The sequence below is a fragment of the Vidua chalybeata genome, chromosome 5 (assembly GCF_026979565.1).
Source record: "Vidua chalybeata isolate OUT-0048 chromosome 5, bVidCha1 merged haplotype, whole genome shotgun sequence".
Classification (NCBI taxonomy): Eukaryota; Metazoa; Chordata; class Aves; order Passeriformes; family Viduidae; genus Vidua; species Vidua chalybeata.
The window spans coordinates 13,387,229-13,412,408 of NC_071534.1; the positions used below are offsets into that span (position 1 = coordinate 13,387,229).

Sequence of the window (25,180 nt, forward strand, 5' to 3'; positions counted from 1 at the left end):
GCTGTCCTCTTACTCCTACTGTATTTGTTACTAGCCTTTCCTTCCTTCATTTAGTTTAATTTCCTTTCCTTATTGCTCCCCTCTGCTTTTTATCCTCTCCTTTTGTTACAAAAACAAAAAGCAAGACATATGCCTTTTTAAGCCCAAAAAGTGCTAGGATCACCTAAGTCTGATACCCCTCTTGTATATAAGCAAAAAAGATTACAGACATAGAGAGATTATCAGATTTTGTTTCCCAGGACATCTTCCATTCTGTCACTCTTTAAGTCGCAGTTGAATTTGGGACTCCTAAATTTGTAATAAGGTAACATGTTTGTTTGAATCTCTCCTAGTCTGAAGAACCCACTCCATGTATATATTGGCAGAAATGCTCAATGGCCTCATTCTAGATCCTGAAAAAACTACTATGAGGTCAAATACCAGGAAGACATTAGAGACACATTAATTTAAATATCCTTAAGTGTAAAGGAGAAGTAATTGAGGTGGTCTCTTCAGTGGCAGCACTATCAAGCTAGCAGTGCTCATCCAGATGCCATGCAGGACATGGGCACAATAAAACCTACTAAAAACAGTTGTTAAAACTGAAGATGTCCCTTCACACTGCAGGGAGAAAACTCATACCCACAGGTGAAATACCCATCAATATCAAGGTGGTACAGTATGGATTTGGACTATAAATCCATGAGAAATCTAACTGCTGTCATCTGATCCCAGCAAACCCTTGACTGCATCACAGCCTGGAGGGTGTTCAGTTGGAAAAGCCTATCTGGAAGGTCCAGCATAGAAGCTGTGCCTTTGGAGGTCTTTCAATCAGACTATTTTGATGGTAGCCATCACTAAAACTGCTAGTAGACTAGTATTTTATCCTACTTCAGTCTGTAAACCCAGAAGATTAGAAGTCTATAGGACAAGAGGGAATGGTTTAAAACTGAAAGACAGTAGGGTTAGATTGGCTACTAAGAAGAAATTCTTTAGTGTGAGGGTGGTGAGGTATTGGAACACGTTGCCCAAAGAAGCTGTGAATGCCCCATTCCTGGGAGGGTTCAAGGTCAGGCTGGATGGGACCCTGAGCAGCCTGGTCTAGTGGAAGGTGTCCATGCCCATAGCAAGGGGTTGGAACTAGATGATCTTTAAGGTCTCTGCCAGTTCAGACCATTGTATTATTTTATGACCAGCCATTCACTTAATTACAGGAATGATGTTCAGCTGCTTTTCCTTACAAGAGTTAGAAGTATTTCTTTGTTAAATTCTTAATCCTTTATTTAGGGTTTGGGAATGATACCACTCTATATTGTTTGAACTTGCCAGTGAAAGAAAACACAAGAGAAAATGTATGGTCACAGAGCAGCCCGTTGTGCCTGTTTAGATTCGCCCACACCATCGTGGACAATGGCTGCTCAGCTGCCAGTATTTAACAATAAACAAACATCAACAAACAAAATTGTTTGACAATATATTTAACTACTATTGGGACAGCAGTTGGTTTCTTGTGTTACATAACACTGAGAAAGAACTTGTTCAGGAAGGACAGTCAGTATTTCAAGCAGAGGTTCTATGCAAGTACATCATTCATGAAAAGGGTCCTGCATCTGGGACAGAAGATGAAAGGGAGCTAAACAGCCAGCAGGATGCAAAATGACAGCTGTTTACACCACATTTCTAACTGCTGTGGCCAAGGTTTGATATCTCTGGGGAACAAGCAGGCAGTCACAGAAGGGTGGGACACAGAAAAAACAGAAAAGATCAGCATATTATTATTTCTGTTGTGATCAGACTCTTTTCCTGTCCTATAACAGCTAACTAGTGACTGCCAGAGTTTACCCAGTTCAAATATCTGGTTATACAGACCCTGTTTTTCTCTCTAAAGCTTTAGCAAATTTTAACACATTTAAAAGAGCATTTCCTTCTGGCTTACCAATATAAACCAAGGTATAAACAGTCCCCTTGGGCCTGGTACGTCCTCTGCTGAGTAGTGTGCCAAATTCCCCTATCGTCCTATGCAACTTACTTGCCCCCAGACCCCCTAACTACTGATTTGCTGAACAAAAGTATCTGGTGAAATAAATGTCCTGTCTTTTGAGAAGGACAGTCCTGTTCTGTCCAGGAACAAGAATAAAGCTGCTGGAGAGCATCTTGCCACCAAATACTGTGGGGAGGATTTGCAGCAATGAAGGGTGTTACTTCTGGTTCTGATACTCCTCTGCATGCTGCCTCCATCCGCAACAAAGCAAATCTCTCATCTGCACCATCCCATCTGTGAATGCTCCCAGCCCTTGACTGCATTTTTATACATTTATATATATATATTTTTATATTTTATCATCCAGACCTCCACAATTCTCTCTAGTGAAAGTAACTACAACCCACTCCCTCTAAATCGGTCTCTCTGGCAGGAGGAAGATGGAAATACAGCTGGCAAACCAAGTCATTGAGATCAAAACCAGTCTTCTAGGAAAACTTAGAGTCCTATGTGGCAGTGAGAAAGGGTGACAAGAAGGGAGGTAGGGTATACTGACCCAATTGCAAATTCCTGGAATTGCCCCAAACATGCTTTACAAGTTCCTCATTGAGCCAAACACCTGCCTTCACATGAAACATTATTTTCTCATCCAGCTTTTTATTCTGAGCACACAGGATATCTCATAGACAGGCAAACTCTTTAATCTAGCACTTTGTACTGTCAGCAGCTGGAAGGCAGAAAGAATTGTGCCAATTAAAGTTTTCATCCAAATTTCATTAAGGTGCTTCTACACTGCTTCAAAATGTTTTATTCAGCTCTTTATTCCTGGTAGCTTACACTGAAACCAGTTACAAAAATGTAAAATCTGGCTGCGGTACCACATGCAGAAATTGATGGTAAAGCAATCTGTTAAGTCTGACAAGGTGTTTGGTCTCAGGGTACTGGATGAAGCTATCCAGTTTTGTGCAGCTTACATAGAACTATCACATCAGAGGAAAAGTGAGTGTGTCTTTACACAGCCCTGTAAGCCTGCTTCTATGTCCACCCAGCCCTCGCTCCATCAAAGACACTCTGACAATAAGAAAATTCAGAAAAAACGAGAAAATTAGTAGATGGCTGAAGGATGGATTTTCCTGCAGGCACTTTTTTCAGAACATGGATGAGTACCACAGCTACTGCTACTATGAGTTCCTGTTTCTTAGTTCCCAGTCTATCTGTAAGTGTTCTCCCTCCTGCCTTCTCACTACAGCTGTCCTACAAAACAGCTCAGCTACCTCCCCCTACCCCCTCCCAGGTGCTGCTGCATACACGAGTCCTCTCTGCTCCTCAAGGATGCTTTTCTTCAGACCTAGCTATGAGGAACAAGGCCAAGGAGAGCAGAAAGCTTGTGAACTGACACCACTATATCTTAGAAAGCCCCTTCCCCATACCAGGGCTTATAACACACCATGAATCTCATGCAAATCCCATCTACTCTGATCTGACTAGAACGAGAAGAGAGGGAAACAGCACAACTGGGATGGTTTTAGATTGTATTGATAGAAAGCAGAGCTAGAAATCACATCACATACTGGGACACTACAACTGTTGATTAAAACATAGCAACTGTTCTGCTTCATTCTTTTGTCAGGAAACAGTATAAGGCTGCAAGTAAAGCAGAACTTTGTGTCTGGATCCAAAACTCATTTTAGAAATGAGGTATACCTGTCCCTTCACCTGTAAATCCATAAGAACACAACAATTATACCTTCTTCTCTCTTGAAGTTAACTGACTTAACTTTCATTTGCCCCTTTCGTATCCCTGAGATGAACCTTTAGTCTCCCTGAGAACTGTCCTTTTCTGGAATTTTCTCTTCTCTTTTTTCCCTTCCATACATAGGCACATATACACTCAAAATGTTTCTGCTATAGTTACCCGAGTCTTGTAGCACAGGTTATGGGAGGGCTTATCACAGAACCAAGAAAGATAAGAGATTCAGCTTAGGGGACCTTGTGCAGCCTGTCAAAAATGAACGTAACAGCAACAGATAGCAGGAGGCGTTGGCAATGGCTGCAAGACTTGAGAGACCATCACAGGTGAACATTACCTGTAAATCTCAAGTGGTCCCAGCTGGAGGCCAGCTCTGAAATCTCAACTACTGGTCTCCATATGAGGCAGGACTTCATGGTTCCATATCACATTCAACTTGGATTTCATATTTTCAGGAAAAGCAATGTGTTAAATTGCAGTGTCCAGACATATTTTTTATACTCCTCTGATCGAGTCTCTATTCCAGATCTGAGATCCCCTTACAGAGTTCTTCATGGCTCTTGAGATGATGGAGATGTGGCTTTTATTTTACTAGAGTCCTCTTAGTCATCATTTGAATGCATTCTTATATCCAGCTGATAACCACAAATTTGTCACTGGCTACAGACATATTGGTGAGAAATAGTGAACACATACATAGGTTTATATCTGTGTGAGGTCATTACATCTGATAGATTCTGTTTCAGGGACTTCAGGCATCCATGTAATCAGCCTGTGAGATAATACACAGGAAAAAGCAGCAGCACAATGACACAGCCAGACTGAACTGTGCCATTTCCTGGTGTTTAGTAGCTAATGTCAGCCTTTGTATTTGATTTCCCTTGGATTTATTGTTTGTTTGTGATTTTCTCTTGATGATAACCTTTCAAAAGACTAATCCCTTCTGCTTTGAAGCGATGCTGCTTAGACAATAATTACACAGACACCATGAAACGTTGTTGGTGTTTGACTCTACATTAGGCCAATTCTATCACTTTATTCTACTCCCCTGTAACAAAGCTGCCTTTAAAGTAATATATCAATGAATTGTGAATAGTATCTTTCATTACTCCCTGGACTAGCATATTTTTTTAAATTATATGCTATCTAGTTTGTAATTGGTTTTGGGTTCAGGGAGCTTGGATTATACTATGCAAGCATAGACTATTTCTTTCCAAATATAAGCTTTTTTTCCCCCCCTTAATTACATGCTTTCCAAACGCTCATAGTTTTATCAACTAAAATCAGTTTGCAAAACAATTGCAAACTGCAGTGCCCTGCAGTCCAGGAAGGGCTATTTCTATATCAGTCCCAATATTTAATTTTTAGCTTTTCTTTTTCTTGAAAATTAGGTACCTTTTCTACTGTAAATCTGTGGGCTTTACTCCATCCAGTATCATTAGCTGAGTAAATGTTCCTAAATCCTTTCAAAGGCAAATGTCTTTCCATGGAAAACTTCATAGCATTTTAGGAAGATTTTCTATTAATAGCAATTAATAGGGAGTATTTTTTGTTCCAATTTGTTTTTCTTCTCTAGATCATATTTTCATTTGCTTAATCTCCACAGCCAAGAGCTAGATTTTTCCCCTCTTTGGGGAAGGGTATGGCTTTGCTTGCTGACTGTCTGACCCCTTTCCCCTGAGAGTGTACTTTTCTTGGAGAGCATCACCACCTCAGTGTGCCCAGGTCTGTCCTGAGGGGTAGGAAAGGACAGCTTTGAACACTGCAAAATCCGCAGACATTTGCATATTTCATCAGGCAACAAAGTCTGTTCCATTTAATCTGGTCCTGAAACCGATATCACCTTGAGAGCAGCATAAGGAGCCAAAAGACAACAAAAACCAAAGAACAATAACAAAAAAGATACCACAAACACACAACACCCCCACCCAAAAAAAAAAAAAAAGAGAAAAAATTCTTACATTCCTAAAAGTGCTTCTTAAAGCAAATACATTTGTACTATCAACTATCAGACAGGGTGAGCACATCTCTTTTTCCTAGAAACTAAACTGGATATATACTAATAAAAATGACATAACACTGCCACAGTTTTGTAAATAAAGTCTTTGAGTTTGTTTTCTCACTTCTTTCTCTCAGAATAATCCTCCCTCAATCCACAGTGCTATGCAAAATCAAAGGCACTTACACCAGTTTAGGGATATCTGGATTTAGTTTGTGGATGAATTTTGACATAGAAACCTTTACAGAAAATGAAAGCATTGTACTGCAAAGGTTGTCTGCCTTTTCAACCAAACATTTTCAAGTTCACTAAGCTTTCTTAAAATGTGCTTTAATTACACAAGAGAGTTGAACATTTGTAGACATTAGTGCTTCCTCACTAGTTATCTATCAAATAAACCATCTTTTCTCAGGTTTCACTTTCAATTCATATAACCAAAAAGATGCCTTAATTCTGGTATTTTCCAATCGGTTCTACAATACAACAGAACAATGTATTATCAATGTTTGGATGAATTCTCAAATATTCTGGTACTAACAACTGTGTTCAAAATTGCTTAACCAGTTAGCACACTTGTTAAAATTAAAAACTAATCATAAATAATATAAACAAGGGATAGACGACTATTATACTTCCATGAAAGATGAGCAATGCATAGTTAGATGCAGCTGAATGAATCAAGACAAGAGGGGGGGGAAAAAAAGATTGTTGGAGGAGTGGAAGCATTTTATCTGCTCTTGCAAATTATTATATGCTTTCATGAGATCTGTCTTCCCAAATTTTCTCAATGTGATTTAATCCAATTTAACCCAATGGATATTGTTACCTTTGTTTAGGGGATTGATCCTGAAGCCACTTCCGTCTGACCTGATAAATAAATCCCCTAGAAACAAATCTACAAGAAAAAGCTTGTTCCCTACACCAGCTTTCAGTAAGGAGGCTTTAAGAGAGAAAACACTACTGTTAAGACTAGCCATCAATTAATCAAGGACTTGTTGAAAATTTGATTTAAAAGGATGTGACATTATAGCTATCTTGGTAAGTTTGATCATATAATTTTTCTGCATGTGTGTGGTGTATTTCTGCACTTTGTTTAACAGTGTATTTTCTTTACAAACATGTTGCTGCTGAGAAATTCTGTTCACAAAAGGAACATAGAAATACCCAAAAAGAAATACGTAAATTTTTACTTCTTTAAAAAAAGCTTGCTAAACTGAAAAGCAAAAAATGGTCCTATTTTTCATATAAGACTTCCATGAAAGATGTCTTTAAACTTTTCTACTTGTGGAACAGATCACTATTCGCATGAATATCTGGAAACTGCATGCCAAGTTGCAAAATTCTGCCTGGAGAAGAGAGGATTACCAAGAAAAAATAATAAAAATAATTTAAAAATAAATGAGAATGACTGGCCAAACAACAATCAGTGAGGTGTGATTACACATCACAAAATAAAAGTCTTGAAATATTAAAAAGCAATAACAGCAAATCTCAGAGCAATGGTATGCAATATCATCATTCAAAAGGGGAAAGTAGTAGCAATTTCTCTTTATCATTCTGCAATATATTAAATGAGATTTTTAATAAGGATAAGTGTTAACTAGTTCTTACCCATTAGAGAGAAATTAATAGAAGCTAATATATTTGTGGCTATTCTCTACTGTTGTGAAAAAAAAAAAGCTAATTCTATCAAAAACATATGCTTTTTCTCTCTGTAAGAATCTGAATGATCATCTTCTGAAAGTTTTGGAAAAAAGCAACACTTTGAACTGGCAAGCGTGATAAATTAACTTCTTTCTAATCAATCTGATGGGACTATATAATTAGATTTAAAAAAGATATTCAATGTGTAATAGTCAATAATTCAAGAAAGAAGTCAACATAGGTTTGAATAAACTAATTCTAATAAATGACAGTTCCCCAAATAAGCTAGCAATCATAAACATATTTAAGATTCCACTTTGCAAAGAAGCTAAATTAAAGAGGTTGAATTCATAATTTTCATTGTTACTTGAAATGTCAGTCCAGTTTTAGAGAGACTAAACATCAAAATATGTTAAAACAAAGCTTTATTAATCAAAGAACATAAGGCTATTTTCTGATGAATCAACAGATAAGTTACTAATATAAATAATTTTCTTCATTATTTGATTACAACATATATATAACATTTACTACAAAGTACTTTTAGGCTGAAAAGAAAGCAAGAGTGATGAGACATACCTAAGTGTTAAATTTGTATTTGCTTAAGAATTCAGCAAGAAATCAGTACTTGTACACAAAGAATTTTGCAGCAAGTCCTGAGAGCAAGTGACTTCATTTTTATCCCACCTACAGCAGTGCTACGATCTCATTTATCGATGGGGGAGTTGCAACCGGAAATCAGGGGGCTGCAGTGCCAGATGAGCAGAGTTTCTAAACTCAGTTCCTCCTTACCATCTAATTAGTTCTATTGACTGATGCTGACACTCTCAAAGTTAGCAGCTGTTTAAACAGCTTGCTAAAATTGGGTCCTGAACCTGTTGAAACCTGCATTTAAGCAGGATTCAATGCAAAGGTAATTGTTTTTGTACTAGCGCACATATCTACCTTATTTTGTTTGGATATTTTTTCTATTTGCATATTTTCCCACTTAAAAATTCATATAGAAAGTTTGCAAGAACTGTTTCTGATCACATTTCCTAGGTACACATGGATATAAATCTTTATGCTGCAAATTAAGAATGCAACAACCAAGCTCTGATTATTCTCCAGACCCAGTCAAAGAAACCTGCACCAGCATGGAACCTCTAGACAGGGAAGCTGATCTCCATAAGGAAAACGCTGCTGGGTCTGAAAGCAGCAGCCCAGAAGGTGTATTCAGTTCCTCTGAAATGCAGACAGTACCAGTTTGTATGGACACCACCTTGCTTCGTGGGGACTACATTCTCAAACGAGGTTACACAGAGTCTTCAGTTCTGAGGCTTCCTACAGAGGAGTGCATTGGGATCCACCATGCACCTTTCCAGTTCGACCGTCATGCTCGGGCCAGAATTTCCACTTCTCCAACTTTAAGGCGCCTAAGGATGGCCTCTGCCTCACAAGCACTGTCATTTCAGGACTGTTCCGAGACAGCTCAGCTGGGAAATCAAAAGGAATACACTGGCTCTCTTCACCACATTTGTAAGAGTCCACCTCGGTGCATTACAATTTCTTCATTGTCGCTGCCTTCTTGTGTCCATGCAAAATTATTGTCATCCAAAGCCAAGTCTGAGAGAACTATAGCAGTTCCAGAGTCTGACATACCCAGATCAAAGCTTCCAAGCAAAAAGGATCCTCTCAGCAATGACAGTCCCAATGAGCCACCAAGAAACTCTTGGAGAGCCAACTCTGCTATGCTTCCTACGAGACTCCCCTGCCCAAGCCATACATTCTGGGCAGGTGTCCAGGTAAGAGGAATTAGAAGGATGCAACCTCTTTTTTAGTCTTTCATATTCAGTGTTGGTCTATCATGAGCCAGTGCACAAATAAAACCCCAGTTCTTAACCTGAACTGCATGTTGGGCCGTGATCCTTTAATACAGCAGACCAGCTTCTACACTTAACAGGAAGGGAGATTTTTCTTTCCAGATCAGGAAGAGACAGCAGTTCCAGCCTTGCCTCTTGGTGACCAGGTTAGCTTAGTTCACTCCTGTACAGGGCCACTCTTTCCCATCTCTGTCCATTCACCCTGGTGGGCCAGTACAAGTGTCGATGGAGATATGGAAGAATAAGACTAAGTAATTGATCCTGTTTAGGATTGGGTTTTAGAAGACTATTTTCTTTCAACCCTATTTTGTCTTTAACCCTTCAGCAGGATTATTCCTAAAACAGGGAAGTTCTCTATTCTGTTTTACTAAATGGCATTACTAACCCTAATAAAACCAAGAATTAAGTTGATTGAGTCAAATTTAAGGTCTGCTACTACCAAAGGAAGAGGTACAATTCCCTTTATTTATTTTAACCTACCTAACTTGGCCACTCACTGGCACCCCTCCCTTTTTAAGTCTTGCTCTATAAACAAAGAAGCAATTGTGCAATCTCTTCTGAAAAAAAGAAACCCTGGTCCAGTGAGTGCAGGATCAGTAAAGAGAAATAAGCAAGGGAGGAACCAACCCTGCATCTTTCAAGGGTAGGATAATACAATTCAGCTCTCCACAAGGACAAAAGGAGAAGCTTTTGTACAAGCCAGGGTTGCTACTAGATCTGCTCTCAAAGACCTTCTACTGTGTGCAGAGGCAGTTAAAGTCACACACACGCTCGACTCTGTCCTTGTGCAAACAGCCTACACACACATTTAGCTGAGGATAGATGGTGTTAAATAGGTGTAGAGTTCTTCTCTAGCTGGTTAGCTTTGCACTACAAACCAAAAGCTATTTTCCTCCTCCCCCCAACACATGCAAATATAGAAAACATTCTGGATATCAAATGAGTTCTCCTTGCTCCACAACAGTGAAATTAATTAGCCTATGCCCAAGCCTATTACACTATCATTAGGATATTTCCCTTTACAAATGAGCTCTTTTTTCACAAAAAAATCAGACTGCTTGCTTGCTTTCTGACCAACTAAGAATATTCACTTTCTTTCAGGAGAGTGGACTGCCCATGCAAAGGTATGTACATATTTATTTTGTCTAATTCTAAGCTTGACTCTCCTACATTTTTAATGAATTTGCTTCACTCTAAGACAAAACTGAACATTGAGTCATATATACATAAGTCAACCTTAATTTGTAGATTTGCTATGTGAAATGCTTGTCACCAGCTCACTAAACTTTTTAATGAGATTTTCTTTCAAAGGTGGCCCTCTCCCTAGCACGTTTAGCTACATTTCACGCAATATTTCATCCGGATCATCGGGAGCTTTGCACTAGGAACTAACTGCCAAAAGGTCCGGTTGTTTGGCTTAGCAGTGTCAAACTTCAGCTTGAAGAATGTGAAATATCTCATAATCCTGAGTGACATTCTTCAAAAGTTTGTGGAAGGGAAAAGGGAGCAAAGGAGCTAGCAGAACAGCTCAATGTTCTTCTTATACATAAGCAAAGAAAATCTAGGACTGCTGCTGGAGAGGGGGATTATTAATCCTACAAACTAAGAAGAGTACATAGAATACATGGATTTTATAAGTTAGTGCAGACAAGATGGTGTTGTATGCCATATACCAGTGCAGTGAATTTTGTCAAGGTCTTTGAAACAATTCTCAGAAAGTAAAATTGCTATTAGAAATTATTTTGATTAAGATATGTTTCTTTAAGATATTCAAATGTTTACAGAAGGGAAGGAAAGTTTTATTTTCTCCCCACACAACAAGGAAGCAGGAGATAGTACCTCCATTAATAACGACCCCCCTCGCATTGATGGAGTAGTGCTCACTTTACTGCATGGTCCCCTCAAGGATGTTTGGGACTGGGTGGTTTGGAGCAGACTGATATAGTCTAGGAGTCTTTACACAATGCAGCTCCCTAGAGGAGATTTGAAAGATGTGTGCATGCATCTGAAATTACATGTTCACTGAAGAAGAGGCTTCCCAGAATTCTAAACTGTTGCACTTTCCAACCCACCCTTTAGCAATTTAAATTTACGATGGAGAGAAAAGGGGAGGGAAAGATCTTTTCATCTGGAAGTGAAAACAAGTGATCTATACCTTTTGTGGGAAAAGCCTGGTCTAATCCAACTCAAAACAGGAATACATGAACATATCTCACTGTCAGCAGAAGATTTGCATGATATGTAACAAACTTCAGGGGAGAAATTGAAGATACTGAACACAGATGGTTTAACAGGAGAACACTGAACATTTAATGTACACACTTTCTCTTGGTGCTGCTTGCCTGTAGTGGCTTCAGGAGGGAAGTAACTATATGCCAGCTAGAGTATTGGCTTTGGACCTCTATCCAGACACCTTTTAAAATCAAGAAACCACAACCCAAGGAAACAATACAAGATTTTTTTCCATAGGCACCAGCAGGAAAGATTGTCAAAAGGTGGTTGGGATGATGTATTATGAATTCTATCTAGATAAATGTTAGAATGTGCAAAATATATTTTAAAATGCACTAGTTTCTGCTTTAAACATTTTTTGTCAAATCTAATTTGGTCCAAGGTCTGGGTTAAGCCTGTATTCAGCTCCTCCTTTATTAAGATCATTAGTCTAACTCCTTAACAGCTAATCCCTTCTTATCAGCAAAAACAGCCAGCAAAAACTGTTCACATGTCAGATTATTCTCTCCATCTAGAAGCACATTAGGACAGTTGGCAACTCTTCTCCAAGACTGACTTACATATTGTCCTGGGTAAAATCATACTTCTCTCCTTCAGTTTTAATGAAAATCTCTTCTCCCCACTCCCAAGCTGTACTTTCAAAAAAAAACATCTTTAACACACTCATACTCATTTTAAACAGCCTTCTCCCACACAGTCCTCAGTCAAGAATGCCAGCACATCCCTGTCAGCATGGCAACTTGCTGAACCGATGCTGTTTATAAAGAAACATCCAAAATAAATAAACAAAAAGGGCAAGAGGGGCAGCACAAATAGAGGTATATGTGGTGGAGAGCAGGTGAGATGCCAAACCAACACTGCCATGGAAGAAAACATTGACAAAACAAAACCTCAAGTTTACTTCTATCTCCTTTTCTCCTTGCACCATTCGGCATTATCAGAGACTGGGTGGAAAACTGCACTATTCCCTACAGCAAATCAGCTGTAGGAAGAGCCTTCACAGTAATTGCTAAGACAGCTCATATTCAATGCCTTGAAGGAGCTGGGCTCATTATCTTGAAGTACTCTCACTCCTCTTTTAATGATTCACACAGCTGTGAAGTGTCACAGCATCACAGAATCACAGAGTGGGTAAGGTTGGGAAGGACCACAGTGCTTCTCTGTTACAACCTCTCTGCTCAAGCAGGGTCATCCTGGAGCACATTGCACAGGAGGAGGAGTATCAATTACACTAAACCTAACTCCTTATGTAATCATAGAAATAGTTTACTTTTGACACTAGGTCATTTTCCATGCTAACTTTTTGAATCAGGGAATCCAAACACCCTCCCTGAGCAGCTTGGGAAACAGTGTCACTGCCTGGCAGTTACCTCAGTACTGTGACCACCCTGTAATATTTACCTTAGTTACAGTCTCTGCTGCTTTTACTCACATCTAGTGGATATTCCTTTACATAATATATCTGCTATTTAAGTAAGGTGATCTATATAGAGGTCTGCTCCCTGGGATAGCTAGTTAGGCTAAGATTAGGGACATATGAAGATACTTTCTATGCCTTACAAATAAATACATACACAGGATATTTATTTTGCCAGACCACGACCTGCTTCAATGTCTTTAATACTTTTTCCATAACTTTGCCATGTAAATCTATGACATCCTCTTGTTTTTTGAAACATGATAATTTTAAGAACCAATTATTACAGATGATATCTCCTCAGATGCCTGAGTTTGTCCCTAAAGCACAAGAATTTCTTTCATTCCATCACTGCAGTCCTCTGCCCCCAGTAAGTAAAACAAACAAAAAATAAAGAAAAAAGCAAAGCTACAGAGTCTGAAGGAATGAGAAGATGCTAAGATATTGCAGACTTAAAACCTAGTAAATTTTACTACATAGAACTTCAGTAATTTAATTTCTCCACTAAAAAAAAAAAAAAATAGAAGCATCTGATGTATCTAATATGCCTACAGGCATCAGGCCAGGAAACCACAGATACCTGTGCTCCCATCTCTGAAGCATGAGTATATAATTTAGATATGTAAGCCATCAACCAGCCCAGGCTCACCAGATTGCAAAGGTATATTGTAGACAGGCACCCAGGTGATCTTGCCATGCCCCCACATTTCACAGGCTTGTGCACCTATGTGAAGAGCTTGTTTAGCCATGTGTGTGCCTGAAGTTCAAGGCCTTTTTGATCTGGTAAGTAATGTCATTTAACTCCGTTACAGTGACTCTGTGCTTCCATTATTAGTCTTCATAAGCCACTAGCCTGCAGCTTCAAATATATAGTGAAAATAGTAGTAGGCTAGATGCTTTAAAAATCAATAATATACTGGCAAAATCATAGTGAAGCCAACCTGAAATAAAGCTCCTGAATTTCCTAGTACAGTAAAAACACCTTTGAGGATTATCTTATACTGTATTGCAGCACCTGACTTGTATAATAGCCCAGCTGCCCAAAAATTGCACCATGTAATCACTAGAGGTTTCAGTGGTATCTTAATACAGTCATCACCAACACTGAAAATTTGCACTGGGTTGCACTCAGTGAGCATCTCAGGAAGGTACTCCTGAGAGGAACACTCCTCCCCCTTGCAGAGGTATGGGCTTGCAGACAGCCAAGAAACAGATCCCCCACCCATTAAAGCTCTCAAACCACACACTGAGGGTTCCATTTCATAAGAAACCACAGAGTTTCACTGTAAACCCTAAAGCCAAATAAATAAATCCTATGTTCTCCATTCAGTAGGACCAGCAGAAAAACTTGCAAAGAATGCCTGCATTGCACAATGTAACCTCCTCAAGATGTAGTTTTAAAGCCCTGATATGTCCATGGCTCAAGTCTTAAAGTCCCAGGCCTGGCCCTCTTCATAGCCTACAGATCTCTCTCTTGTTAGGAGCAGCTTTCATCTAGACTATTCAATTATTTAGCTAAGGCAATTGCAAGCAGTGTACCTGTCAGGTCATAAAAAAAGGCACAATCTCCTTGTCTTACTATACATATCAAATCCCAGTTCTCCACCTCAGATCTCATCTGTCAGTTGATAAGCTGTCAGGTAACTATTCATGCACTTAAAGCAAAAAATACACCTGCCAGGTTTCACACCAAGTGTGGCAAATGGCTAGATATTCACTGTAAGATAACTGCCTAGACAAAAAAGATCTCAGTAAGAATCATGCTTAACTGACCAAAAATATCATGCACAATAAGTGGTGACTGAAAAATGGAATTGTTATAAAGGTACATGTACTTTGTGCCTCCTCCCTCAGCTACTGAATTACTGGCCCTTTGAGCCCTAATGCAGTGTTCATGTACTGAAGGCAACACAACAGCAGCTGCAGACAGCAGTCCCTCTGCAGCACATACTAACACAACTCATTAAGTATCAGTGTGAGTTATTGACAAAATACAAAAAGGTTTTTAACATGCACCAACAGTTTCTTGTGCAAGCAGCCTCTGGCACAAACATGCTGCTGGATACAGAATGCCAGTGTCACTTTTCTTCATGGATCTAAATCCTGGACCATGTTCTCCATTAGGAACAACAATAGTTGAAAAGAGACATTTTTCAAGCAGTAGGGCCACTGAGTCATATTACATTCAAAATATTTTAAATAGCAGAAAAAAATGCCAAAATACTTAGAAAGAAAATAGTACAAACTAGCAAAAAGTTTATATAATGTTTTTAAAACCCAGCATTTTAACTGTTTCACTAGTGTGTTGTCTTTTCTTGAAATCACCTGAGCTACAGGAAGGCTAAAAAAATAACAAGACAGCTAAAAACAGTATTTAACTGCGCCATTAAACTCCACTGCCAAAACATAGATTCTAAAATTCCCACTCACTTTTTGTCTAACCTCAGAAGAAACCTGGAATTTTCAATATTTAAATGCTCTAATTACTTATTATCTGAGGCAAGCCATGACCATAACAACCTTGATCTCAGAAACAACGTGGAGCTTGAAAGACAACTAGGTCAATCACTGAAATTCTCTGCTTGTTGTTCTTTTAACACATTGTGTCATAGCTCCTGTGATTTGGTTTTTTAGCTGAGTCCCTCCTGTGTCAGCAAGGAGCCCTTCAGAAGTTTCCCTGCAGCCTCAAGCAGACAGAGATGACGTGTGTTGTTGTTGGTCTCACAGATCAGCCGAGCGCAGGCGTAGCTCCCTGGTAGTGAGTCTGCCTGGACTCGAGGTGTTCCCTGGAGACCTCCTGGTGTCAGACAGTGCCATGGACTACCTGCCCTACTCATCCTTCCTGCTCAGTCCAGGTCAGACACAGGGTGGGGTTTGCTCCTCCGAGCCCAGCAAAAGCCGGGACTGGAACACGTGTGCGTGTGGGATGGGAGGGAGGATGTACACAATGAGAACATGAGATGGTGCAGCCTCTGTGGGGGGATCCATTTACACCACACCAAACTGACTTCATTGCCAATCTTAAAACTTCTGTTTTCTTTTTTTTTTTTTTTTTTTTTTTCCCTGCATTTTACTGTTGAATGCAAAATGAAAGTAGATGAGAGGGTAGGACACAGATCACATTGCTTCTCCACAGGCTAGAAGCAACCAGAGCCCAGGCCAGGATCTCCATCTGGAAGCAGTTGAGGTACAGTTTCCTACCTCCACAGCTTCAAGCAGAAAGAAAAGCAGCCCATGCTGCCCTTTGCAGTAGTGCTCTGATCACAAGGGTAGCAAACCCAACCCATGGTTAGAGGTTTCTCACAAGACATTCCAAAACGGAAATACAGACCTGCAAGCAATTGCCGAATATAGTATGGTGTGATTGACAGAGATCCTGGTGGCCAGAGATCAAGAGCTTCTCAAAAAACAAGTCAGTCAAGGTTACAACCAGCATTTTCATGACAACAAATAAGCCAGCCATTCCCAGAATGGCTAAGAACTTCAAAATACAGAAACACTGTGTGAGTCCCTGACACACCTGAAGGTGGGTGCCATGTAAAGAAAAGCTTTTCATATTTCTTGCTGGACACAGTCACTCCTCACAAGTCACCAGTGCACTCCTAAATCTAGATCCCCAGCTTTCCCTGGGCCTCATCAAGGACCACAAACTACAGTCTGCCTCACTGTGCCAGCCCCATGACAGATCTGAGGCTTAGGACTTGTAGGATTGCTTATTCACTGAAGATTTAAATACCTGCATAACTCAAACTTATCATAATGAGAAGGCATAGACTAATTCTAACATTAAAGCAACATCTTCAAAAATTGGCTTGAGGTATGATGGTTTTCCCAGGTAAAGAACCACACATAGTGATCACCTGCAACACGGAGGAATGCTCAGCATCATCCAAGATCCCACCACAGATAGTCATAATTCTTGTTGGGAGGAACCCAACAAGCTTAATGGGTTTTAAGTCTGGTGCACAAACTGCCTAACCTCAAGTATTAAATATAAGCCAAGTAGAGTATTGTCAGAACTCATCCCCATATGGGCCACCAGTTGTTGGTGTCGGTGCTTGGCACCAATCAACGGTGGATGGGAACTGACCATCACTGTTAGTTTATTATCTGACTGTAAGACTTTCATACCTTCTCTCTCTGAGTTCTCACAGGCAGCTCCTTGCAACTCTGACTCCTTTTCTTTTTCTTCTGCACAGCTAGCTAACGTCTTACTGTCCCTAACACAAACACCTGACCCTTTCTGTCCTCAGCAGCACATACTGACCCTTACTGTCCCTAACACAAACACCTGACTCTCACTCCTCACAGCAGAGCCAACTGACTCCAACTCTCCTCTCAACCAGCTGACCCACTCTTTTATAACACTGGACACACCTGTGACTGTTAAAGGCAAGGCTGTTCCTACTCTTTGGTAATTAGTACATCTGCAGCCCCTCAGGGGTGAGACTGCCTTCGGCACTATCTCTATTCTCTCACAATCCATCCTCCCACAGACTATAGTCTATCATGCTGCATATATAAATAATAGTTTTTTATCTATTTGTTTCCTTACTGATAACACTTGTTTTGCCCATTAGAGTCCAAAAAGTCAAGGTGGCCATTTGCCAAAAGAGGAATTGTGAGTATTTTTACCATTTTATTTTCCCTTGCACTGACCTTGCCTTTTCCCAACTCTAACCTGAGTAAAAGTAGCTTCTGTACTTTCTTGCCCTTGGAGAAAGGCAGCCAGCAGGTGAGCTGAACTCAGAGGTGGCTCAGCCCTCTCTGGGACTGCTTGCACATTAATCTGCAATGAAGACTGGGTGGCTCCAGTGCAGCCATTGCATGTGATGCACATGAAAACAGTCGGTGCCACTGCTCCCCATCCCTGTGGGTGGTGGGAGGAGAGGTGTCCTTGGCACCAGGAGGGCAGAGTGGGATGGGCAATGAGAGCAGGGGCTCTCATTCAGGGGTGGCAGCAGGCTCAGTGCATCTCCCTGGGATAAGGTAGCACAAGGTGGACAAATCAGTCCCATTGCTGCTTTCACCACCACGTATCCTGTATTTTCTGTGTGCCTTAGGGCTTTGGAGAATGCGATGAACTGCCACTCACATGGAAGGGATCTAAGCTTTGCCTATAAAAGCAGTGCTCCAGGACACTTTCTTAGGCCTTTTCTGTCCTCATGGGTGCCCTCACACTCAACAGTGAAAGCACAACTCAGTGAATTTCCTTGTCTAACAGAATTTGTTATCTTTTCCATTTATGAAAACGTTCACTCTCTAAGGTATCTGAATTTCCTTTCTGTGTACTGTTCAGCATTCAAAAAATTATTTGCAAGTTTCTTGATAACTTTTTCTCACAAATCATGTAATTAAGAACAGTCCCTTCCCAGTATTTTTTGCATTTTATCAAAGAATAGTTTGTGCATACAGAACCAATGCAAGTACTCAGGTTTATATGTACAAGAACTCCCTCCTCATTTGATAGCAGTTTCATAGCATTTGAAGGAGCATGACCTAAACCTGAGGATTTTTAAATTCAGCAAAATATTTTAAATATGCAATAAAAAACACTTGATATTTAGACAAAAGTGATTTCTAAGACTATTAAATGCCATAAAATTTAATTCATGAAGATTCATTTGCTGATATACTGGTTCAGTGTGGATATACATTAACTGCATTGTATTTTCTGCCCCATTTCAATCTATCTTTTAAAATTAGGACCTGAACTTAAACACTAAGTTTCAAATATTATAATCAAACACATATTTCAAAATTGGCCTGAGTTCAGTGCCTAAAGTTCAGACACTACAAATCCATGAAGTGGGAATATACCGTTCCAGAGAACAGATAAAACTTAGGCAAACACCTTATAAGTCTGTGCCCACAGTACTAAATTAGAGTTCATAAAGTATGTTTAAATTTTTTTACAAGCCTGAATACACAAAGCCAAAACAAAAGCAATTGTTTTTATTTCATGGCCCCTCACACAATGCCCTGCTGTTATTTTAGCTTTCTGAAAGTTCATTTTAGACACTACTCTGCAAATGACCAAGCAAGCTTTTTCCATATGTAGCTCAAAAATTTAAAAATAAACAAATAAATAAATACATAAATTTGTATACCTATGACAGGATTGCAACTATGAATCTGTTGTCCCCTATCTCTGACAGTACTAAGGGAAGCAAACATTTCATTTGTTCTGTCTTCCAAGGGTAGCCTGTTGCCTGTTACCAATGGATTGTTCTGTCAAAGACTTGTGTATTATAAATAATAGTCTTACACATCCAAGCCTGAGGCGTTTCCACACCCCACTCACAGCTACAAAGAAACCTGCCATCACTGCCTTGTCTCTGTGTAGAAGAGCCTGGAAATCCAGAGAAATCACTCATTTAAGGGCAAACTCCTTAAGCATTAGGGCAAGAGGGTTAAACTTCTTTAAAACACTGTATGAATCAGGGGTGGTTTCTTGTCATTCAACAGGGTAAAGACAAGCAGAAGCAAGCCTCTGATCTGGAAAGTTGTCTTTCTACTGTTAAGATCACAGACTGCTGCACAGATGAATTTTTCTGCTTTAAGGTATCAAAATACTCAGTACACTGTATCAAGGATACTTAAGGATGGAAGGAGGAATTCTATGTTCTTTATAAGCTAACATTTTTCAGTTCATTAATCTAGATATGAGACCTTTCTGTTAAATTAATGCATAAGTATAAGGTATATTTTTGTCAAAATGACAAATGGAGGGGCAAGTGGGAAACTGAGGGTCAGAGTAGATTAGCGAGGACCCTCAAAATCATCTGGATTTTGCCAGGGTTCCAGACTGCCCTAGATCAGGGAGGTATCACCTTCAGAAAAGGTCTCAAAGCAACACCTACAGGTACTAGAAAAGCAGAAGAAAGAAACTACAGCATCAGAGAGATGTCAAATGGGACACAGCCACCCCCATTGCTGTGTTCAGAGGCAGCCACACGCAGGTCAGTGCTAACACCAAGGTTTGGCTCCAGAAAAGCCACCAAAGCCAGTCTGCCAGACAAACAAGGCTTCTGGCCCCTAGCCACCTAACACCATCCCCTCTTTGAAGCAAACCTTTTGCTTCTTACAGCAGGCTGTTATTTGCAGCTCCCCACACACAGGTGCTGAGGGCTTCTGTCAGTGCCCAATTTATAAATGGACATCTGACATTGGAGCAGGTCCATAATGTGATAGTGGCCACCTTAGGACTAAACAAAACAATTTCCAAGTGACTATGACCTAGTCCTTTGGTACCTTGATTTTATCATCATCTAGAAAATAAGATATCAACCACCGAAGAGCTGCACAACAGAACAAATTCCTTAGCATTTGCAAGCTACCCACTAATTTTTGATACAACATACCTAAACATAGATTATCACATTGTGTTGCTTTCAAATTCAGTATGTTTATATTGTAAGTGTTTTAGAGGAAAATGGTGGGGTTTAAAATATTTTAAAGGAACTTTTAAGCTTTCAGAAGAAAAATAGCTAATACTGGTAGATGAAATTTACACAGTAAATAAGACATAGATTCTTTTCATAAGGTCTGAAGCAGCTGATGCAACAATTTTTTCTTTCTTCTTCAATCAATAGAGTAAATCTTGGTATGACTTTATAAATGAGCAACAGACTGAGCAGAAAGATGTCAACAGCCAGTTAGAAATGAAAAAAGAAGCAGCAGTGTGGGAACTTTTCACAAGTGAATGCACTTACTTTCTGGATCATTTGCTGGTTCTCAAGATGGTAACGTCAGATTTCACTTCGCAAAAATAATGAAACATTATTTGTTCTGCTGTGATGGACACAAAGCCTCCTGAAACCTCTCATTAGAGGTCTGGGGGGGAATGACTTAAGCACCTGGCTTTTCCTCCCACCTTGCCTGCTCATCATGTTTCCATAGCTCCCTTTTCTGTCTTTATGATGATATCTCTTCTAAACATCACTTTTGAGTGATGCAATCTAGTGCTTTGCAGTTACCATCTGTCTGCAGAGCTTTCCAGGATATTCAACTGATATTCCATTAGTTCTCTCACAAACACTGTACTGAAGCCATGCCACAACCAGTTATTTCTGTACAATTTCTGTACAATTGCTAATATTGCTAGTGTGCAACATTATATTTGTCATTTAACTTCATATAGAGCTGTGGTTAGATTATTCTGACAGGAGCATGAAAACCTCAGAATTCAGCTGACCTGTAGTTTTAATGTTACACGAAAACAAGTATACTGAAAACAACTCCTCTCCCAGAAACTCTGTATTACCTCCAATACAGTGAATTTTAAGAGCTTGAAATATGGACAGGAATATTACAGACTGTTACAAGAATAGCTGCACTATTTATATTCACCACACATCAAAAATTAATGTATGCATTCAAAAGGATGGAAGCTTCCACAAACATTTTCTTATCATTTTTCTCTTAGTCAGCACAGACAATTTCTGATTTCTTATTATTATTTCTTATTTCTGATTTGTGAAACATCTTCCATGTTGCTGAAAAGTTATCCTGGACAATACAAGAGCAAAGTAAAGGAAATAAATAGAGGAGTGGGCTGAATTCCTCCTTGGTGGGGCAGAGCAGGAAGGGAACAGGATAGCAGGACCAGCTATTGGTTCAAGGCAGGAGAAAAGCATCTTTGTTTCTATACACTTTGTTTAGAAATCAGAAAAGTTTAAAAAGTGGTGAATACTGGGAAGAATGATGATAACAGCAGGCATGCAGGCTCCTTGTGAGTCTCGTGTAGGGACCACAGACAAGCCTTAGCCAGGCCTGCATGGCCCATGAATGATGAATTATTCAATCCATGCCACTTTCCCAAACTCTCCTACTAAAGAAAGAACCCATTGCTTTTGGGTAACCAGTTTTAAAGATACCTGCTTACTTCCAATTATAGAAATATTCCACTGATTTTAATGAAACTCCACAGGGAGCTTTTAGACCACCATAAATCCCCTTTGAGCTCTCAGGACAACCAGGTCATGGTAACTAAAGAATTACACAAGACTAAGCAAATACTCTCACTAGTTATTCAGTCTTGGCACCTGGGTGACAGGTTTTTTCATGATGCTTTTAACTCATAAACAAAAAAAAATCTACTCAGTAACCTATAAATTTTAAGATTTTGTCAGATTCAGCACAGCTCAATCAGATTTAAAAATATAAAATTTTAAACAGACAGTAAATACACACACAGTTTTCACTGAATACAGGCTAATAAAACAATCCAAAGAGATGAAAATCCTCCACAGGACCTCTACTTACCTTAATCCAAGAATATCTTTTTTCCTCATAGTAATTCTAAACAATTTAGATACCAGCAGTTGCATGGGGTAGGAAGGAAAGCATTTAGAAAGGTCATAGAAATCAGTAACTGTGACTCTGATGTTGCTGAGTCCTTCACACAGGGATCTGCAGGGGGTTCATTTGCCCCTCTTCTGCCCAAGGGCACAGCAGGGACACAGCTGCCTCCATGGTAACCACAGAGAAACCCCAGAGACATCACTCACACCCTCTTCTGCACAAAACCCACTATTTAACCTTCAGGCAGATCAGGAAACTTTTCTCACAATGCCATCTTCTGCCCTCCCTAAATCAAACAATCCTTTCATGAATTTCAGTAAAAATGTAATTTGGGGAGGGGGGGTGGAATTTTTATTGAATTGGCACAAACAGTAATTAACATGGCTTTGTTTTGGTTTTAAAGATATTTATGAACACTCTAAAATACCTCCAGAGGAATGAATTTCTCTTGGATGTGGATTTGTGGAGACTTTTTGCAAACTTAGAGGAGTTAAACAAGGTGAGTATAAAAAGTGAAGTGTTACTCAGATCATAAATTAATCAGCCCAGTAAAAGAAAACAACAAACCAAAAGCTTCTATTTAGTTTCAATGCTCACATTTGGAACTTTGTTCAAATAACCCACCTTTTCCTCTTTTCTATGTGGTATATCAGTGAGAGTCAAATACCACCAGTGCAAATAATCCTCTTGTACCTCCAGCCAAAGATACATGTCATTTTCAACATGGGGGAGAGCTCATTTGGCAGTGGTTTCTGAAGTAAACACAAGTTTGAGACTAATTCTCATAAGCAGCGACCTTTTAAAAGAGATGAAGAGAAACTACCCAATCCCTACACCAAAACAGAAAGCATGGCAAAATAACTACATAACAAGTCCCCTTTTGCAAGCAGATGGACACAAAGACTTTGCTGTCTATTATGCCACTCCAAAAGAGCAAGTTAAAACAAAATGCTGACCCCTTCTCTCCAGCTGAGGTTTCCCTTGGCATGTGTGTGAGAATCTCTCCCACAGAGACTGGATGCTCTGTGTTCATGTACTACTTACTCTGTGCTGTCCAGGGGGAGGGAGGCCACAAGGCTTGGCTGTGATGTGCTCCAGCTCTTTGCTGCTTTTGGCCAGTTGCTGGGAGACCCATTTCAGCTCCTGAAAGTTAAAAACCCCTAAGTCAAAAATAGCTTTTACATTACTGTAGAAACAAAACAATTTTTCTTAGCTTGAGGGTCCTTTTATAAGACACCTCACTCTTCATTGCAAAGTGAATTTTGGAAAGACCTCTGCAGTTGCTTTAATTGATTAACTACTCACAATCATATTGTATGCCCTAAACCAGCTGCTGGGGTTCATTTATTTCCCTTACTGTAATTCCCTTGCCCTAGTACTGAATCCCTCCCTTTTTAGCCAAAACAAGAAAATTGGGAAAGGTCTTCAAAGTAAGGACAATTAGCCAGAACTCAAACACATGAGCAAGGCACTGCTGCTCAGTCACAAATCTCACAACCGGTGAGCTGCTGAATGACCAACCAGTAGATTTGGAGATACAAAGAAAAAGATTTTTAGCTGACAGGTTTCACCTTTGGCTTATTGTGGACTAAGACTGTACATGCTGGCAACTACTAGAGCTCAGCAGATGTGTGGTTGTTGATTGCCTTGTTCTTGTTCAAATAAGGGAGTGGGATATATTGCTATGTTTCACTTAGCTTTGGGCTTGGCTGGAGCTTGGTCATGTCTCGAGAGTATTATCTTTAAAAAATGTCTACCTTTAATTTCTAATCCTTATTGATGAGGATAATACATGATCATCTGTTATGCATACTTTAAATATTGATTAAATGTAGAAGAAAGAAGCTGTTCCCAATGCCTTTGGTGCCTTTTTTTCATTGCCCATTTTACAGTGTGCATATCCTCTTGCCAGCAGGCTGAATCCATGAAAAAAAAAATGTATGCTGTTAAATTGTAAAGGTCAAAATTAAAGAATGAGCATCATCCTATAAGCATCCTTGCCCCCATAAATACACCAAACAAAGCAGTCTGTAGCAGTATCACAGCAGATTGATGTGCCCTTCTGGCCTAACATTTGGTCAGCAGCTTAGCCCAGTCATGAATTTGTGTGAAAATAGTTTGAATAGTGAAATTCGTGTGTTCAGGATGAAAGTGTGGGCTTAGGAGCAGGCTTGCAGCCCCATCTGACTGACAAGATAGGCATTTTGAATCCAATATAAAAACATGTAAAGTTAACTTATGTGGAATATGTGAGTTCTTGTAGTATTTTATAGATACTTCCTTCACCTTCAATTGTATGAAACAAACTCAAAATGAGTGAAAGATGGTGTCTTCCTCACAGACCATGAAGGCTTCCTTAACTGTGTATGACACAGCTCTGTCATACTCAATCATTGTTTTCCAGCAGATACCATTCAGCCATTGTCATTTTTAATGTCAATACATGTTAAATACAGCTGCTACCCTAAGAAAAGTTTAATGGACTAACTAATCTTGTTTCAAAGCTTTTCTCATCAGGCATTATCACAACATAAGTGGGTATTTGTATAGATTTGTCTTAGCTTCTGACTAATGAAAGCATTCTGGGCATAATTCTGAAGACAATTCTGGCAATGGTAGAGACAGGTATAGGCACCCATTACACTTGGAGCCTTTAGAGAGGCCAGGGATGGAAGAAAAAGCTGCTTTAATCTTAACTTCAGATCAGTGATGCTAATTTATCTTTCTTTTTTTCCCCTTACTTAGATAAGTCTCAGTTTTCTGAAAACGTTTTTTGAAACTGTGAAGAAGCACGTCAGGAAGTCAGACTCTCCTATGGATTTCAGCTCCGTACTCAGAATGGTAACACAATTAGAAGTATTCTTGCTTTCAATACAAGCAGCAGACCATTTATCATGGCACACAGGTGCTCCAGAGCAACCAGGTTAGTCAAGTCCATGCCATCTGTCATGGGCAGTTTGGTCTCAGCCTCAGGTTGCTCCTATCCAGAATGATGTTTTTATTTCTATTC

At 39.6% G+C, this 25,180-nt stretch overlaps 1 protein-coding gene across 1 annotated transcript in view; it reads left to right on the forward strand.

The window, feature by feature from the left end:
- The first annotated feature begins 8,432 nt into the window (after positions 1-8,432).
- The window catches only part of PLEKHG7 (pleckstrin homology and RhoGEF domain containing G7), a 29,776-nt gene continuing 13,028 nt past the window's right edge, over positions 8,433-25,180 (forward strand). Inside the window, exons 1-8 of the mRNA XM_053942471.1 lie at positions 8,433-9,137; positions 10,317-10,339; positions 15,592-15,719; positions 17,445-17,485; positions 19,333-19,428; positions 20,460-20,609; positions 22,574-22,669; positions 24,916-25,011. Coding sequence (XP_053798446.1) covers positions 8,433-9,137; positions 10,317-10,339; positions 15,592-15,719; positions 17,445-17,485; positions 19,333-19,428; positions 20,460-20,609; positions 22,574-22,669; positions 24,916-25,011 — 1,335 coding nt within the window. The remainder of the gene's footprint in view (positions 9,138-10,316; positions 10,340-15,591; positions 15,720-17,444; positions 17,486-19,332; positions 19,429-20,459; positions 20,610-22,573; positions 22,670-24,915; positions 25,012-25,180) is intronic.